The sequence below is a fragment of the Nylanderia fulva genome, unplaced genomic scaffold, assembly GCF_048542155.1.
Source record: "Nylanderia fulva isolate GAGA-0341 unplaced genomic scaffold, ASM4854215v1 Scaffold156, whole genome shotgun sequence".
In the NCBI taxonomy this organism is placed as follows: Eukaryota; Metazoa; Arthropoda; class Insecta; order Hymenoptera; family Formicidae; genus Nylanderia; species Nylanderia fulva.
The window spans coordinates 40106-59805 of NW_028189795.1; the positions used below are offsets into that span (position 1 = coordinate 40106).

At 36.2% G+C, this 19700-nt stretch overlaps 2 protein-coding genes and 2 long non-coding RNA genes across 6 annotated transcripts; 2 read left to right on the top strand and 2 right to left on the bottom strand.

The window, feature by feature from the left end:
* Positions 1-1516: 1516 nt before the first annotated feature.
* LOC146723990 (uncharacterized) lies at positions 1517-2313 on the top strand. Of its 2 annotated transcripts, XR_014924254.1 has the most exons (4): positions 1517-1629; positions 1714-1913; positions 2063-2179; positions 2257-2313. It is a non-coding gene; the product is annotated as an uncharacterized LOC146723990 (long non-coding RNA). The 2 variants fall into 2 exon arrangements; XR_014924255.1 differs by lacking the exon at positions 1517-1629 and having other exon boundaries at positions 1663-1913.
* LOC146723991 (uncharacterized) lies at positions 2308-3190 on the top strand. Its single transcript, XR_014924253.1, has 3 exons — positions 2308-2420; positions 2547-2759; positions 2961-3190. It is a non-coding gene; the product is annotated as an uncharacterized LOC146723991 (long non-coding RNA).
* A 5256-nt stretch (positions 3191-8446) lies between these two features.
* LOC146723992 (uncharacterized) lies at positions 8447-9508 on the bottom strand. The gene has a single exon (XM_085480679.1). The coding sequence runs from the start codon at positions 9506-9508 to the stop codon at positions 8447-8449; it is 1062 nt and encodes a 353-aa protein (XP_085336805.1).
* Positions 9509-17527: 8019 nt separating this feature from the next.
* On the bottom strand, positions 17528-19196 carry LOC114932117 (uncharacterized). Of its 2 annotated transcripts, XM_085480681.1 has the most exons (2): positions 18387-19178; positions 17528-18320 (listed from the first exon to the last, which is right to left on the bottom strand). In XM_085480681.1, the coding sequence occupies exons 1-2, from the start codon at positions 18404-18406 to the stop codon at positions 17528-17530; spliced, it is 813 nt and encodes a 270-aa protein (XP_085336807.1). In that variant the 5' UTR covers positions 18407-19178. The 2 variants fall into 2 exon arrangements, with proteins under 2 accessions (XP_085336807.1, XP_029160127.2); XM_029304294.2 differs by having other exon boundaries at positions 17528-19196.
* Positions 19197-19700: the final 504 nt, after the last annotated feature.

Below are 19700 nucleotides of genomic sequence, written 5' to 3' on the forward strand. Positions count from 1 at the left end.
ATCAAAAATTCTCTTGCGTAAGAGTTTAGGAACATATGGACGAATTGATTCCGAAGAGCAATCACAATAAATAGGTATGGTTGATCCTGAAAGAATAAATAATAATCCTTAAGGTTGCCAGTAATAATTAATAAAAAACCACTCCTCAATGTTTAAAGTCGACCAGACTGGCAATAATTTATTATAAATAATTATTTGAAATACAACAACAACGTTTCGGCTGTCATTGCAGCCCTTTTCAAGTACATCAAATTTAAAACAGTAAATCAACTTCTATGCAAACTACCGACAATGTTAACGCTTGTTTTGATGAACAATGTAAGACTGACAGAAGTAAGCACATATTAAATAGATGTTAACTGTTCACAAGAATCTTAGTCACGTTGTTGTTGTATTTCAAATAATTATTTATAATAAATTATTGCCAGTCTGGTCGACTTTAAACATTGAGGACTGAAAGAATAAGTTTCTTCAACAGAAGTAAAGAATTTGAAGAAAGTAAAACTTGAAGTTCTTCATCTTCTTTCTGATAATTAGCAAGTTCTACTAAAGAAACTATAATAGGCATTGAAATAGATTCAATTCTTGACAGAGCATCAGCAACTGAATTCATTTTTCCAGAAATATAGGTAATATTTGTAGAGAATTGAGCAATAAAGTCCAATTGTCTGATCTGTCTTGGTGACGCTTTATCCAATTTCTGACGGAAAGCAAAAATCAAAGGTTTATGATCAGTTCTGATAATCAATTGTCTTCCTTCAACAAAATGCCTGAAATGTTTAATAGCCAAATAAATGCTAAGAAGTTCTCTATCATAAGTGCTATAATTTCTTTGAGCTTTGTCTAGTTTCTTTGAGAAAAATGCTATTGGTTTGATATCGTCGTCAATAGACTGTTCAAGTGATGCACCAACAGCAAAGTCAGAAGCATCACAAGTTAAAATAAGAGGAGCATGAGGAGCAGGATGAGAAAGGGTAGTAACTTGTAAAAGTTCTTCTTTACATGACTCGAAAGCTAATTCCGCTTCTTTAGTCCAAGAAATAATTCTTCTATCCCTCTTGCGACTGTCCTTTAAATATTCTGTTAACAGAGCTTGATGATTTGCAGCATCCTTGAGACAGCGACGATAATAATTGATAATTCCTAAGAATCTGCGTAATTCATGAAGTGTCTTAGGTTTAGGATAATCAATAATTGATTTCACTTTTTCGGATGTAGGTTTAACTCCTTGGTTAGAAACTAAGTAACCAAGAAAAGAAATCTCGCTTTGACCGAAAAGACATTTAGCGACATTGATTGTCATTCCAGCTTGTTGAAGACGATCAAAAATAATGCGTAAGTGAGCAATATGTTCTTTCTCATCTTTAGAAGCAATAAGAATGTCATCAAGATAACAAAAGGCAAAACTCAAATCATTAAGTAAAGAGTTCATGAGCCGTTGAAAAGTTTGGGCTGCGTTTCGTAAACCGAAAGGCATTACGACAAATTCAAAAAGCCCAAATGGAGTAGTGACAGCTGTTTTGTGAATATCTTCTTTAGCGACGGGTACTTGATAGTACGCTTTAACTAAGTCGATTTTAGAAAAGATATTCTTACCAAAAAGTGAAGAAGAAAAATCTTGAATATGAGGTAAGGGATAACGATCCGGGATAGTCACTGAATTGAGTGCACGATAATCACCACACAGTCTCCAAGAATTTTGTTCCTTTTTAGGTACCATATGTAGAGGGGCTGCCCAGGAGCTGCTTGAAGGCCTGCAAATTCCTTGCTCCATCATAGACTTGAATTCTTCCTTGGCACATTTAAGTTTCTCAGGAGTAAGTCTTCTGGGAGTCGAAAATTTAGGAGAACCTTCCGTAACGATATGATGTTCAACACCATGTGTTTTTACCGAGGAAATTGGAGAAAAACGGGTGAGTCCTGGAAATTCGGTTAAAAATTTGTGGTACACAGAATCAGGAGATGTGGTAAAAATTGACAAATGCGCAATTTCTTGAATTTTTCCAGTATTCATAAGACCGGTAACATTATCAATCAATTTCTTGTTTTTAATGTCAATTAGGAGATTAAAATGACAAAGGAAATCGGCGCCTAAAATAGGACGTTGAATATCCGCGACACAAAATTTCCATTTGAATTCTCTCCTTAAACCGAGGTTCAAAATTAAAGTTTTAGAACCGTAAGTATTAATTTGAGTACCATTTGCGGCAAAAAGTTTTAAATTAGTATGCCACGGCTTCAATAAAACTTTTTTAGGTAACAACGATATATCAGCGCCCGTATCGACAAGAAAATTCAAATTTGAATGTCTGTCAAAAATAATGAGGCGATTGTTAGAAACACCGTCGTAAGCAGCCTCAGTCTTAAGCGGCGTTTTTAGTTTTCCTGTGAAGCCAAGAATGTTTTGGACATAGAACAAGGTAAAGTACATCGTTTAGCCTTATCACCAAACTTCTTATGGTAAAAACAAATTGATGTATCTTTAATATCTTTATTTGATTTGTCTTTCTTACGCGATAACGATCTAAATCTTCTATTCTCTCTAGACCGGCTTTTGGAACGATCTCGACGACGAGAAACTTCTAGAGCTTCGATTCTTCGTAGCAAATCCGCGAAATCCGAAGATTTATTACTTGTATTATTGGAAACTTCCGCGACTTGCAAACCGCCGTCCCGATCAGCAATTTTATCGGCTAATTCCGCAAGTTTAACAAGAGGAACATCCTCTACTACGGCTAAAGTCGTTTGAATTCTATGTGGTAAGCGTTGAAGCCAAATCATTTGCAAAACACTATCTGCTAAAGATCCTCCAGACAAATGACGAATTTCTCGAAGTAATTCCGAAGGCTTTTTATCATTAAGTTCAATTCCAGCTAATATTTGTCTCAAACGTTTTTCCTCTGAATCCGTAAAGCGATTTATTAATATTTTCTTTAAATAATTATATTTATCTGTTTCAGGTGGATTTTCAATGACTTCAGATATGTTTACTAAGGCTTGTTCATCAAGATGACGAATGACAGAACTATATTTAATATCATCTGATCGAATTCGATAAACCGTAAACTCACTTTCAATAGAAGCAAACCAGAGTTTAGGTTGTTTATGCCAGAAAGTCGGTAGTTTTAATAAACGAAACTCATTTGAGTGAATTTGTAACATAGGATCACTCACCTGATGTCCAGTTTGAGAAGATAAAATATTAATATTTTCTGATCCAACCTGATTTGATCCGCTCGCCAAATCCATATCAATCTGTGTATCCGAACAGGGTCTAACTGGTGATCTATCGATTGACATTTTCCTCTTGTTCCAGGAATCCGATAAAATGATTTGAGAATTTCCGTGAAGGACTAATCCGCCTCTGATGTTTCAAAGATCCGGAGAATGAATCTCTTAAAATCAGAATATCCAGCAATTCTTCCAAGCGATGATAATATTTCGCAGACTTCAAATACGACGATCACTTGGCACTTATTCCGCATCAGCCTTTAAAATGCGTCGGCTTTAATATCACGTCGGGGTCACCAAAGTCTCACTTAGGTTCTTAACATACGGCATTAAAATACAAGACGAAATATCAAATACATTATTTTTGTCAACTACATTATGAGAATTTTCTAAAAAACATGTTCTTTTATACATATATCGCTCAATGACCGTCCTAGAGAAACAATTATTCAACAAGATTTTTTTAACCATCTGTAAGTTCTCATTATGAAATCGTTTATCCGATGACAAAATAGCGTGGTCGACTAAGTTATTAATCGTGTTAACTTTGTATTTAAACGGATGGTTAGAGTGGTAGTTTAAATATCTACCAGAGAAGGTGGGTTTCTGGTACCAACTAGTCAATAGTTTACCATTGTTTCTAAAAACCAATGTATCCAGAAAGTTAATCTTGTTATTTATTATATAAAAAAATTTAATAACACGATCAACCTACAGAAAGACACAGAGAATTTGAATCCGATCTATGATAGAATAATCAAAGCTGTTTAACTTAGTTCGTCTTTACCATCCATACTGAACGTTTACGTGACACAGTATTTATATTGAAATATGTAAAATGAAAAAAATTAATTATATATTGCACTAAAGAATTTGTAAGGTACGTTTAAATTGTTATTATAATCTTGGTTTGCGCTTTACTTTCTTAAAAATCAAAATTCTTGTATGTACATCTATTGTATTTTTTAATGTTAATTTTAGACTTGATAAGGACCTAAACCTAAGGTCGAAACGTTGTCTTTTCTTGTACATGGCATCAAACTAATAATAATAAGAATTAATTTAAGCCAGTTGGGTCGTCTCACATTTATTTTTAATTTTATTCATCACTGGCGATACAAGATATCTACTATTAATTTTACTGCACATTGACCGAATGATGGTGCTTACACGGAGAGGTGATTTTTTTCAAACAATCTCTGATCATTATGGTTTTAACCACACATTATTGCTGAAATCATGGATTGATACCAAGAAGAAGTTATTTACATCGAAACATCAACTAATTTTCCTGCTCCGATGCAGAAGATTGGATTTACTTCCACCACACATCAAGAAATTGAAATTGAACATCTTTTTCTACAGTAATAGCGTAAACCAAAAATTTGATTATTTTTCTAGACGAACTCGAATTAGATTGTTGAACTTAGAAATTAAAGATTTAAATTATAACATAAAGTTCTTACATTCCAAACTCTATAACATCGAAAAAAGGATGTTTGACTCACTTCCACGTACTTTAATTAACAGATTTTTTGAACTTAATCAACATAAATTATTTATTTTTAATAAAACGAAAAAGGATAACGCGATTAAAAAGTTCAATAATTTAATACGAAATAATAATGTTTCACTTAACCCCTTTAGTAAAATTGACAGATCGAAATGGATAGTAAATTTGAGCAATAAAATTATTCCAGAGAACATTCTAGATTTTTTAAGCTTAGGTGATAAATTCGGGTTGCCTGTCTCACAGAATTATAAGAATGACCGCACTAACATTGTTATCGATATAGCTAAGAACCTAGAAATTAATTGCACTAAGATTCCTAATGCTCTTGTTGAATCGACAAGAAACGAGGTAACTAAAGCGGCATATGGATTTCTTAGCAAAAAGAAACACACTAGCTACATAGATAGATACATTATAAACAACTCTAAACAATGTCATAGTTATCTACGTGATAACGATGACATTTTAGTTACGACAGCCGATAAGGGTCAAACTACAGTTATTATGGACAAAAAAGATTATATTGACAAAATGAATGTTTCACTAAGTGATCAATGTACATATACTAAACTGAAAAAAGATCCGCTCAAGAAAGTTTCGGGTAGAATCAATTCTTTAATCAAATCATGGCGAGATAACAAATTGATTAATGAAATGACATTTAAACGTCTTAATACCACAAATGGGAACCTTCCTCGATGTTACGGTCTACCGAAAATTCACAAAGTTAACGCGCCTTTACGTATAATTGTTTCGTCACTTGGGAGCCCGGTGTACAGTATAGCGCGTTTTTTACATGATATATTGGAACGATCAATTACGAAACCTATCTCACATATAAAAGACGGTTGGACGTTCGCGAATAAAATCAAGAATTTGAGTATTGAAGATAATGAAATGTTAATTTCTCTTGACGTCACTTCTTTATTCACAAACATTCCTAAGGAATTAGTTTTAAAAGCTATTGAAAAACGTTGGAAAGATATTTCATGTAACACAAATTTTAGTTTGACACAATTTTTATATGGAATCGACGCTGTATTAGAATCTACTAGTTTTCGTTTCAACGATCAATTTTATGAACAGATACATGGTACGCCAATGGGTTCCCCCCTTTTACCTATTTTAGCAGACTTAGTTATGGCTGATCTTGAGACAGAATGTTTAAGCTCTTTACAATTTGACATTTCAGTTTATTATAGGTACGTTGATGATATTTTTGCAATAGTACCACGCAATAAAATTGATAACATTTTGACTACGTTTAATAAATACCATCACCGTTTGCAATTTACACATGAAACAGAGATAAATAACAAGATTAACTTTCTGGATACATTGGTTTTTAGAAACAATGGTAAACTATTGACTAGTTGGTACCCGAAACCCACCTTCTCTGGTAGATATTTAAACTACCACTCTAACCATCCGTTTAAATACAAAGTTAACACGATTAATAACTTAGTCGACCACGCTATTTTGTCATCGGATAAACGATTTCATAATGAGAACTTACAGATGGTTAAAAAAATCTTGTTGAATAATTGTTTCCCTAGGACGGTCATTGACCGATATATGTATAAAAGAACATGTTTTTTAGAAAATTCTCATAATGTAGTTGACAAAAATAATGTATTTGATATTTCGTCTTGTATTTTAATGCCGTATGTTAAGAACCTAAGTGAGACTATTGAGAGATCTATTAAGAAAACAGGCTTAAGTGTTATTTATACGATTCCAAAAAAACTTGATACGTTTATTAAACCCCGAAAAGACAAATTACCTAAAGCCGATATGACCGAGATAGTTTATAAAGTTGACTGCAATGACTGTGACGCCACATACATCGGACAAACTAAAAGATACCTTAATACTCGGATTAAAGAACATATGAATAATATAAAAATGCATGTCAGCAATCAAAATGTTATAAGCAAACATAGAAATGATTTTTCGCATGACTTTAAATGGACAAACTTAAATATTTTACATCGAGAAACAAACACTAGGAAAAGAGAGATTGCCGAAATGTTTTTTATAAAAAAATTTAATAACACGATCAACCTACAGAAAGACACAGAGAATTTGAATCCGATCTATGATAGAATAATCAAAGCTGTTTAACTTAGTTCGTCTTTACCATCCATACTGAACGTTTACGTGACACAGTATTTATATTGAAATATGTAAAATAAAAAAAATTAATTATATATTGCACTAAAGAATTTGTAAGGTACGTTTAAATTGTTATTATAATCTTGGTTTGCGCTTTACTTTCTTAAAAATCAAAATTCTTGTATGTACATCTATTGTATTTTTTAATGTTAATTTTAGACTTGATAAGGACCTAAACCTAAGGTCGAAACGTTGTCTTTTCTTGTACATGGCATCAAACTAATAATAATAAGAATTAATTTAAGCCAGTTGGGTCGTCTCACATTTATTTTTAATTTCTTTTTTTAATTATTTCAATATTTTATTTGAGAAATACATTCAAGAACAAAAAAATTACCACTTTATTAATAACAATATATTTATTTTTCTTCAAGTTATAAATATTTGAAATTTTTTTAATTCAAAAAAATCAATGTTTTTAAAAATATAGGACTCGGTAATTAATAAAAATAAAAATCTAAAAAAATTTATGGATGCTACTTTCAATAGGTACAAAAAGAGAAAAAATGAAGCAAATACAAAAATGGTCAGGGAAAAAAGTCGTTGATTTGGTACAGAATGCCCCATATATATAAAATTAAAATTCTCTATTAAAACTTGAAATTAACTGAAGAATATTATTGTATATTAATATTTTTTTTTGAATTAAAAGTTTAGTTTGTAAAAAACCCTTTATTTTCAACCGCTTTTATAACTCGAAAATTAGTGCTTTTATTTTTCACTGAGAAAATCGTTTCCAAATGATTCCAGGAATCTGTAATAGGTTATACAGTAGGTCTGAGACACCCTATATATATATATATGTATATATATATATATACAGGGTGAGCCATTTGAATCTATCACCCCAAATATTTCCGTTCCCTTGCATTTTACAAGAAAATGTTTCAGATAAAAGTTATATGGTTTCGAGGGGGACATAAGATGGTGTCAATAAGTTGACCTCGAATAGTTGCTTAAAGGTCACATGAAGGTCACCTTCAATATGTTAAATGGAACTGCCTATTTTTTATTGCATATTCTTGTAGCTTATCTCGAGACGTTTCCAAAACACTATAAACAAATGTATTTTCGTTAAGTATTTTTCGAGTTGTGAGGCTTGAAAGCTACAGTGTTCTGTAACGTTCTGTTCGTTAAGTAGTTTCCGAGTTGTGAGTCATCTGAATAGTCAGAACATCTGAAGGTCATCAGATATGTGGCTGTTTTAAAAATTTCAAGATGGCGGACAAAAGTTTTAGTCAACCGATTTTCACCAAATTAAGTTTACGAGGGTTTCTGGAGTTGCTGATCACGAATCTGAAGTCAGATTTACAAAATTCAAAATGGCGGTTCCAAGATGGCGGACGAAATTTTTAGCCGAAATTAATAGAAATTACTACTCTTAGCACTACCCAGGAACAACGGCGTGGACGTGGTAGTTTTTTGTTCCCTTTGGGGTGCTTTATTTACGTGAGTCCCCTTACCTCTCACTATCGGGGTGCTTTATTTACGTGAGTCCCCTTGCCTTTCACTATCGGGGTGCTTTATTTAGCGAATTAAATGTTCGAAATTACGTCTATTTTCTTGAATGCATAGGTCAATACGCCTTCTGAATGATGTGACTGTTCTCAAAAGAATTTCTTGAGATATTGCGGCACAAGCAGTCCGAATACGTTCCTTCATATTCTCCTTGCTTGTTGGTTTTTCGCTATAGACAATATTTTTCAGCATTCCCCACAAGAAAAAATCGGGAGAAGTTAGATCTGGCGAACGAGGAGACCACGCGACCGCGCCCAATCTCCCAATCCACCTACCATTGTATCGGTTATTCAAATAATTTCTTACAATATTTGAATAATGTGCTGGCGCACCATCCAATTGAAGCCACATCCGTTCTCTGGTGAATAAATCAACATCTTTCAATAGTACCGGTAAATCGTCTCGAAGAAACTGCAAAAAGTTTTGTCCGTTAACGTTTTCTTCAAAAAAATAAGGACCTATTAAATAGCCATTTACGATGCCACACCAGACCATTAAAGACCAACGATTTTGAAAAATAATTGAACGAAACCAATGGGGATTTTCATCGGACCAGTAGTGACAATTATGTCTATTTAAAGTTCCATTGCTACTGAAAGTTGCCTCATCCGAAAAGAGTACGTACCGGAAAAAGTTTCCATCTTGTTGGATCATTTGCAGAGCCCATTCACAAAAATTTACACGAAGTAAATAATCATTAAAATTCAAACGTTGTGTCAACGTAATGTGATATGCATGAAATTTTCTCGCCTTTAATATTCTCGCAACTGTTCGCTGAGGTATGCCAATTTCTCTTACGATTTGACGAGTGCTAATATGACGATCGCGATAAATTTTCGCTAAAATGGTTATAACACGATTATTATTAACATCATATTCATGATGTCGTGATCGGCGAACCATAGACCCATCACTTGCTCTCTTCGTAAGGGTTTTAATGGTTATCCTAGTTGGATGCCGTCTATCAGGATAACGTTGAGCATACAGACGTTCAGCTCTCGAAAAATTATTCCTACATTCCCCCAATATTTTAATCATGTCCACGATTTCGTTTGGTGGGTAGGCTGCCATATTAAAGATAGGTAATTATTTGAGTTCTAAAAGTATTGATTTCTCAATAGATACAAATAAGCGGAGATATCGTTGCTATTTAAGCATTCACGTCTGCTTTTTGATTGCAGGATGATATGTAGTCATGGTCATAGCAACCTAGCGGAAGAGCTACATGAACTAGTCGCGCATCGTTAGGGTCGCTGCTCACGAATTCGAGGTCAGATTTGCAAAATTCAAAATAGCTGTTCCAAGATGGTGGTTCCAAGATGGCGGTTCCAAGATGGCGGACGAAAGTTTTAGCCGCAATTAAATTTGGTGCTGGCGCACCATCCAATTGAAATTGTTTGCCATCTTGGAACCGCCATTTTGAATTTTGTAAATCTGACTTCAGATTCGTGACCAGCAACCCCAAAAACCCTCGTAAACTTAATTTGGTGAAAATCGGTTGACTAAAACTTTTGTCCGCCATCTTGAAATTTTTAAAACAGCCACATATCTGATGACCTTCAGATGTTCTGACTATTCAGATGACTCACAACTCGGAAACTACTTAACGAACAGAACGTTACAGAACACTGTAGCTTTCAAGCCTCACAACTCGAAAAATACTTAACGAAAATACATTTGTTTATAGTGTTTTGGAAACGTCTCGAGATAAGCTACAAGAATATGCAATAAAAAATAGGCAGTTCCATTTAACATATTGAAGGTGACCTTCATGTGACCTTTAAGCAACTATTCGAGGTCAACTTATTGACACCATCTTATGTTCCCCTCGAAACCATATAACTTTTATCTGAAACATTTTCTTGTAAAATGCAAGGGAACGGAAATATTTGGGGTGATAGATTCAAATGGCTCACCCTGTATATATATATATATATATATTTATATTGTAAGACTTATAGTATAAATTCTCTTTTATCTTTTATAAAAGATGAGATAGATAATAATATGTACAAATCAAATTAAATGATTCAAAGTGAACTCTGTTTATATGAGTATAATTGAGTCACTTACAAAAATTACGTCGAAGAACAGAGACTTGTCTATTTTTTGAAATAATGTGCATATTTTGATATAAAAAAATTTGTGTGCTGAGGAGCACACGGTAGAAGTGAAACTTATACAAAAATATATACAATTATTTCTTGTATTTTGTGCTAAAATATAAAATAAGAAAAAAGTAAGACATCTCGACTGGAGAGTGACATATTAATCTGTTTCCATTTGTTGTGACTCTAAGAACGAAACAATGGGTTTGTGATAACTGAAATATGAAATAAAAATTTTACACTCAAAGTTGTTTAGAAATCTTGTGAATACTGCATCTAAAGTTGTCCCAGATCTTGTCATTGCTTTTTTTGAATCGTTTGTCATCTTCAATTGTAATTTTTCTTGTAAAAATTCGATCAATGGCTGTGATTCCTCTGAGGCGAAGTTAAAGTTACCGCTGAGGATCATAAATATTTTGTCCAAATCGGAGTCAAGTAGCGCAGCACCCTGGACCGTGTATGCCAATAAAGATTGATGAATGAATTCTATAATATCTTCAATTTTCTGATTAGATAAAATATAAATAACGATCATCATAATAGATATTTTATCCTCCGTAATGCAACGAGCATTATTATTTTTTTTATTAGATTATTACGCAAAAGAAGGCAAAAGAACCCTCCATCCTCCTCTTGCTGCCACTAACTTATTGCTTGCATTTTTTGTGACGGTCGGCCGTAACGTAACGCTCTCGCGCTAAATCGCGCCAAAAGAAGTTTCATTTCAAAAAATGCGCTTTAAGTAAAGTTTTAATCATAATCATAAAATCGTAAAACAAATTGATCAATCACAATTAACCATTCTTACTATACACTGTGTTGTGCCTTTGGTGAGACACGAGAGCCGTCACAAGGGCGGACGCGCTCGGCGGTTCAGAGAGCGCTCCGATTTTCGATTTTGCGGACGACTTCATCGTCGACTCGCCGTTTTCGGTTTATTTGGCGCGTGTCGAAGTGAGTGGTCCCGAGGAGAACTGTTTTAGGAAGAAGAGGCTATAGGACAGGCGGTAGGGAGAGGATGGAGCGGCGTGGCCGAGAGCGTTGCGCACGGAGCCGGAACGCGCGGGGCACGTAAGTCACCCAAGTAATTAAACTTATCATATTGAGTCACGCAAGGGCCGTTACTGCGTGCGAACTTCTTACATCATCGAAGAACCGAACGTCTGCGGATACAATGGGAGAGAACAGACGCCTGCATCTCAAGAAGGAGATGATCACTCCCGAGGGGCCCACCGCCACATCCCGAGAGGACAATGGGATCGCTCGGGATTGATCACCCCGAGACGGTTCCCGCAACGTAGGAATCCGCCGAAAAACTGACCGAAGATTACCAGGATGGAAACGAGGCCGCCTGAGAGGACTGCAGAGGACGAGTCTCCGAGGGCGAGTTCGGGGTCCCGCGATAATCAGGAGTCCGCGAACGACGTCAACGAGATAGCGATAACCAGATCGATCCCTGGATCGGAGCGGCGCGCGGTGCGCAGCCGCGCGAAGATTGCCGGCCCAAAGCGGCGACGACAACGTCACCGTGCGAAGCTACCGGCGTAGCGTCGGCCCAACGTCGCTCACTGTTCGGCCAGACGGCGGTCCCGGCAGACGACGAAGCAGCGTTCCACGTCGAGGAAATTGTAAGACCACCACTTCGACGTTTCAGTAAGCGCGGACCCGGTCGGGACCCGTGGGTTCAAATAGATATCGCGTACCGAGTCAAGAAGCTCGGATTGTTAATTAAATTATCGAGATTATTATTCTTAAGAAATACGGGACCTGCGTAGAGAATCCGCGTAATAGCGTATATTCTTGTAGCCTTCCGAGCCTTTCCGAGGGACGCCATAACGAGCTGACAGTCCATGTACGCGTGAAATTCGTTCTTGTATATTATATTGTTGAGTCGTTGTCAAACCATTATATAGAATCTTTGTCAATTAATTAAGTCGAGTCTTTGTTAGTTAATAGTATCGAGTCTCCGCCACATAGTCAGTTTAAGTAAATTGTACCGAATTATCAGGAGTATATTAACAGAACGGATTATCGAGAGTCCCGAGCCGGAGAAATAATAATTGTAACACCATTGATTGCCGTCGGAAGTAACGACGATCTCCAATCAGCTCCTCAAATTCATTGTACCACGACATTGTACACACTCCTCCGAAATATATTATATTATTTTATTTTAAATCTCAATGTGTCAATTATATTTCTGCTCCTTCTATCTCTCTCTGGGGTTTAGAATTTAAGTACTCTCTCTAGGAAAGAACCACGCCACTCTGCGATTATCCGGATTCTAAGCTACCAAGGGTGAGCCGTCGTGTATTTCGAGAATTTTGTAATTTCTTTTCAAGTGGTGCAGCCTATCCGTACCTGGCGCCCAGAATTTCGATATCGAGGGAAAAGAGCGTGCCTAGCACGAAGGAGACACGACGAAGTTGCGCGTCTTTTCTATTGTCGAAGGAGAAGTACGTTGCAATCGCCATCGTCCTCCTTGTAGAACTCAGTCTCGGATTAAGTAGCCCTCCGCTCGACCTTGTTGAATCGCCTCGAACGTCCCTCTCAAGTCGTCATCTGCGTTCTGGGTCTTCTTCAATCGCGTAAGCAGTCCTCTCTCGCACTCACTAACTATTAAACATGTTGGTAATGGATTCCAGCTGAGAGCATCGACGTGCATCATACTCTTGCCCGGTTTGTGTTCTATTATTCTGTGCTATATATATTGGAATTCTTCTAACAAGTCCAAAAATGATTGTACCTATCGTGTGTTCTCCGGCTCCGGAAAACATACAACCACTCTTTTCTGGCGACGGCCATATTTTACCGTTCTCGACGACGTGTCCAAAAAATTCTACCGCGCGACATAGAAAACAACACTTCTTCCAATTTATTACTAGACCGGCTTGACTTGCAGTGTCCAAGACAATTTTTAGATTTTTTTAATCCCTCGTCTTTATTAATCAAAAGTACAATTAGATCATTCATATAAACTAATACAATTTTCTATTTCACTAGGTCTTTAAAGACCGCGTTGATAAATTTCTAAAAAACGGAAAGAGAATTACACAAACTGAAAGAAACTCCCAAAAATTCGTACTGCTAAAAAAATCAATTCTTTTATTCGATTATACTCAAAACTATCGCGCTCTGCAAGCAGTCCAATTGATCTTTGATGAGAGGAAGCGGTCTCTGATTATTTTCTTATTCAATATTCTATAATCTACAGTCTATGGAAGCCATTTTTTTCTTTACGAGAACAACGGGGCTCGCAAAATCGGACACAAATTCTCGAATTACACCTTCCTCCTTCCACAATCAATTTGCGCGTTCACGACATCTCTCTTATACTGCGATAGTCGCCTCGCCTTTTGATAGACCGATTTGTCATCCTTTAGAATAATGCTCATTTTAATATCCGTTGTTTCTGGCGTCTTAACTGACTTATATTTATTTATCAAATCCGTTACGATATTCTTATATTCGGACATCGACAACACATCTATCACGTTAGAGTCATCCATGACGTCAACCATAAATATTTCGGATCACGGCTCATCGTCAACCGTTAGTTCGCGAATAGGATTAATTGAAATCATATCCCCTTTAAAATGTATTTCTATTATATCAATAAAGTCAGCGCCGATAGGTCATACGGTATAGCGGTATCCGGCGCGACTCAAAGGAATATCGGATACGTGTGTTCGTCAATTAAAATATTTGCTTGAAATTTGTCTCAGATTCTTGCGCTGAATCCTCTTATCCCGCAAAACTTTGCATCCGACATTTACATTTTCGGCGATCCTATCATCGCATATTCGTTCGCTCACATTAACAATATATCGCTTCCGGTGTCAATCAATGTCGTAATAACTTGGTTGTTCAATGATACTTTTTGCGTGTATTTTTTTTAAGCACTCGTGAAATCAACGCGACGACAGATTTTCCCGCGCTGTTATTTTTCTTTGGGCATTTCGCCGATATATGACCGCGCGCACCACATTCAAAACACTTGGCTCCTAAAACCTTTGTCGGGCAATTTGCGCTGACATGTTTGCGCTCGCCACAGTTAAAACAGCGCTTCGCGTCCGTCGAATTCTTTTTCTTTTTATCGGTCATGCCCTTATCGCCACAACACCGGCTCGAACTCGCCATACCGCGGTCACGTAACGTTACTTTCTCGAACGCCTTCAGCAAACCTTCCACGGTCAAAAATCCCTATATGCGCACTTGGTCGCGCATCGCGGCATCTGATATACCCTTGATGATATATTCCAACAATTCATCTTTCTCGATCGGCACTTGGTTGTCTTTAATAGTCTTATCGTGGAGATACTCTTGAAACGTTTCTTTTTTCTTCCACACGCGATTCTCGAATTGCCTCCGCAAATGCAACCTGCTCTTACAATGTCGAAATCGCGCTCAACTCTTCGAGAAGTTTCTCAAAGGGCATCTCGATATGTTCCGATCTTGAATGGAACCACTCAGATGCTTTCTTTTTTAATCGCATCCCGATCAGAAGCTTTGCGCAATCATCGTCCAATCGGTACGTCGCCTTTAAGAATCTGAGCTGTTTCTCCCATGTGTCGAAATTGTTGGAGGTATCATCAAAATCGCTCAATAAATCGGCCACTGTTGTCAGATTCGTTCATGGACGCACGTGAGCTAACTCTCCGTTATCGAATGTCACCGTCTCTATCGTTCCATCGGAAGAGTCCTCCGTCCTCATCAACTGTCAACGCAACAGCAAAATTTCGCGTACTGCGAGATCAAGCTCGCGCTCAGCAAGCTTTTTCTTTCTCTTACACAGCTCGATTTCTCGCCGCGATACATCTTCTCGTGATGTATTCTCTCGCGACGTATTCCCGCGCGACGCATGTTCTTGCATATATATATATATATATATATATATATATATATAAAGTAATAATTACCTAATAGTTTTGATAATATTTTTAATGAAACCAGCTACACAAAATTGTCTACATCTTATATCGACCTTAAGCCTTCTTACGTTGACATTGATGTAAGTGCTACCAGTGACAGTCTAAGGAACTAAATAGTGAGTTAGGTTAAGTAGTGCTAGCAGTCTTCTGGGGATTTCCCGACTACCATGCCTATATACATATATATATATATATATATATATATATATATTTGTAGATATAAACAAATCCCAGATAGCAAAATATATGCATTCTGTACTCATATTGTATTCATATTTCTTAAAACATGATGATAAAAATAGACATAGATGTATACTACTCAACACACGGATATGTTATATCTTTAAAAATTTTGCAAAAAATGTCATTATGAGTACATTTGTCGCTTAGTAACAAAAGCATTATCTGATCAAGAAGCGGCGTCATGCAGCGAACGGTGAGCAATGTAGCACCGAAAAGTAAGATGATACTTTTTATACTAAGCGACAGCCATCCAACATGCTCATCGAACCTGGCCTATCACTTTCTACCCGCTTATTTGCTTAGATATTTTAATTAATAACTCAATAATTATTGCGAATTTAGTAAAATGGTATAAGACTTCTCTATTTAGTTTAACGTGCTTTACCTGCACACGACGGTTGACGTGACTATTATTAGACATCCTGTATACATTTTTTCTTTATTTTGAGAATACGCCCTAGAAAAGTTTGTCCAAATATTTCGTACACTCCTGTGTATATACATACATATGTATATATGTATATAAAGGGTGAATAAAAAATTAATAAATATCTTCTAATAATATAAATAATAAGATATAGATCTTCATAAATATTAATTTTAAATAAAAAAGAACATTGCAATAATATTAAATTACATCATAGTTCACATTCGGTTATAATTAAACATCGATCTGAATTTGAACATGATTTTGATTGGAATAGATTTAACATTTTACACACGGAAAAACATGTGAGGAAAAGAGAGAGAGATAGCCGAAATTGATTTATATTAAAAAACTAAACAACAACATAAGCTCACAGAGGGATGCAGAGAGTCTTAACGAGATATATATATAATAAAATAATTAAGGTCGTGTAAATAATCTCACTTAAAATACATTAGAATTTGACAATCCTTTGTTGGAATATGTTGTGGCTGTCTCACAATTTCAATTTAATTTTAATTTTGACTTGTATTTCTCACTAAAAATTGATATTGATTATTGCTGTATGATGATTTAATTATTACTAAATTTACGTAAGTATTACGTGCGTTTCCAATTGCGAATTTTACTAGTGTTTTTGTTGATAATAATAATATATGTTATAAATTATTTTGTAGTCTCACTTGAAAAGAACCACAACCATATGGTCAAAACGTGTGAAAATAAACGATTATTACTTGCTAGTTTGGTCGATTATTTCCAAAGTTTATATTAAATAAAAAGGTTTAAGGGGGGAACCCACAGTAGAGCACGAAAAAGTAAGGCTATTTTCGAGAATTTTTTTTGGGTCAATGAAATGATGAATCAAAAATCTGTAAAATGAGCAGTATAATATCATAAACAAACTACAATTTAAAATTTTTTGACGCATTTTTATTACAAAATGGCGGCTGTGCAGCACTTGTTCTGTGGCGCCTATTTTTACAGGAGGGCCCATGGGCGGACATCTACAGTCCGTAATTTTTGACCTAGAACAAAAAATTAAAGTTTTTTAGGTTCTATATATAAATGGGTATGGAACTGCGTAGGATTTTTTCGATATGTTAATTTTTCGCAAAATGGCGCACGTTTTAAGAAAAACTTGCAAATGTAACAAAAAAAAACGCCATAAAATTGTTGATAAAAAAACCATATAATATTAACAAAAAAACCTTACGCAGTTCCATAGAGAAAGGTATTCTGAATATACTGTGAAAATTTCAAACCGATTGGTAAAGATTTATTCGAGTTATGTGTCCGCCCATTCAAAAACAAGTGGTTTCGAGAAAAACGCGTTTAAAGTTGTAAGTACTGTAAAATCATATAATATTTTTATATACCTCTAATCGGCGATGCCTGCACCATACAATTGGCCTTCTTCGTCAATTTCCTGTTGATGTTTGGCCTTTCGAATTGACATCTGGTCGATTCTGGCCTGTTTTGCAGCCTTTGTCATGGATCGCTCCGCCTTCTGTATTCGCTTTTCATCTAATTCCATACACAGCTCATAACTTTTCGGGCCGATTTTCATCCCCATGACTTCGATTATGTGTAAAATGGACAGTAACCCGTCATTAAAAACGCACGAAGCGATGTTCACAGCAATATCGATAATTTTTTTGCCTGAATTCAAAGTTTTTGGAGCCATCGCCCACACTGTCGAATTCAAACTTTCATTATTGTTTTGTGTGAAACCGCCGATGCAGCGAGTGAGAAGATCATCCGCAGTGAGTTGTTCGTAAACTGGCTTAATTGCTTCATAAACTACATCAGACATTGGTGGTTTGTGCGTATAGGTAGCCAAAGTGTTAGAAGATTTCGCCCTTTGCCACGAGCACCATGAATTTTCTCCAGTCGGGCAATTGTCGTGTTGGGGATGGTTATCCGTAGATATTTTGTGAAGTAATGTGGCCCATATAGCTGTCTTCATTTTTTCGACTGATTCGCAATTTCTACGAATAGCTAACCCGAAATATATTGACAGTTCGTCGATCAGTTTGCCTGTCAATTTCCCTTTTCCTCCCAAGTCTTTTGTGCGTTTCTTCAAATTACGGAGGTGGGTGCCCATGCGTTTTTGTACGTGATCTACGCATTCCTTTTTAGTTATTGTCACGTTTTCGTACGGTTCAGCATCTGTGACACCTTTGAAGGTTTTCGAGTCTCCATCGCCTACATAACTTACATACTGCACATCATGCAATGCTTCAGAGCGCTGGAACATTTCAATGGCAGCATCGACCTTTATTTTTCCAACTGATCCCTCGTGATTTGCTTCGCAATTGTCCACATGATTTTCTGCCTATTCCTTGTATTCGTTGGTGTGTTCTTTTTTCGCCCAGATCTCGCATGATTTGCAGTATTTTGATTTCACTAAGACATCGATAACTGTACCAGTGTGCCAACCGATAAGTGAAACGAAACCATACAGAGATGAAAAGCCGCGTTTTCGCCATGATCCATCGCCCGACACCGTTTTTTTCTCCATTCTCGACAGAAAGTTTTTTTTCTTCTTTCGCTGCATTTGACAGACTCCTCTCGGAAACGATTTTTGTTGCATTAGAAATATTTTGAACGATCGTGTCATAAACCGAAGAATAGACCGGGCGGGACAGTTCCATAAATGCACAAAATTTTCGTATGCCTTGCAAACCAACACCAAGCAATCGCATGGCAAGAATAATTCTGCGATTAATTCCGTAGGCATTCTTGATATATGGGCAACTCGGTATTTCTGTTTTGTCACAATTTTTACAGGATACAACAATTTTAAATCCTAATCCTCGTTTACTGCTTTCTATGAAACTCACTTCAGAGTGACACACTTTACACACGACGACATTGGAAATGGCGGCAAAAACTGCTACAAAATTTACGATGTTATAGCCAAACGTAGGATCCACTTCAATATTGGTAACATCACGCCCTTTCAATTTCTTCGCCGATGCGCTGACGTCTAAATCCTCCGGCTTTTCTATTTCATAGCGATTCAACGGTCGCTTGTTTTTCTTTGTCGATCTTTTTTCGTACGAATCAAAACCTTTTGCACCTTTCTTTTCACGACAACTCCTTCTGTCACTCATAGTTTTCAATAATCACTGCTTATTTTCACTATTATTCGAATATTATGGAATGTATATACGAGGCGAAGCAAAAAAGCGTCCGTTTCAACGATCGAGATCCGGTTTACTAACGTTACACACGTGTTCTTTGAATGTATATTGGACATGGTGACACCTATAGGCATTCTTAAGTACTATAGAATTTTCGGAGAAAAATTCATTCTCCATCGACTGCCATTATACTTGCTCCCGTACTCATAAATTACAGCGCGCGCCGGAATCACAAAAGACGCTCAAAGCATACCTGAGAGGCGTTGCCGCAGAATGGAAAATTTGGGTATTTACACATTTTTGCGGCACTCCATCTTTTGGAATATTATTCTTAAGACTCTAAAGCACCTTATAAGCAAAAAAAAAGTTTTCGATTTTTTCAAAATTTTACTGTGGGTTTCTCTC

Bases quoted from the DNA above. Each gene is read 5' to 3' on its own strand.
- LOC146723992 (XM_085480679.1), bottom strand. From the start codon at position 9,508: ATGGCAGCCTACCCACCAAACGAAATCGTGGACATGATTAAAATATTG.
- LOC114932117 (XM_029304294.2), bottom strand. From the start codon at position 18,406: ATGTTCCAGCGCTCTGAAGCATTGCATGATGTGCAGTATGTAAGTTAT.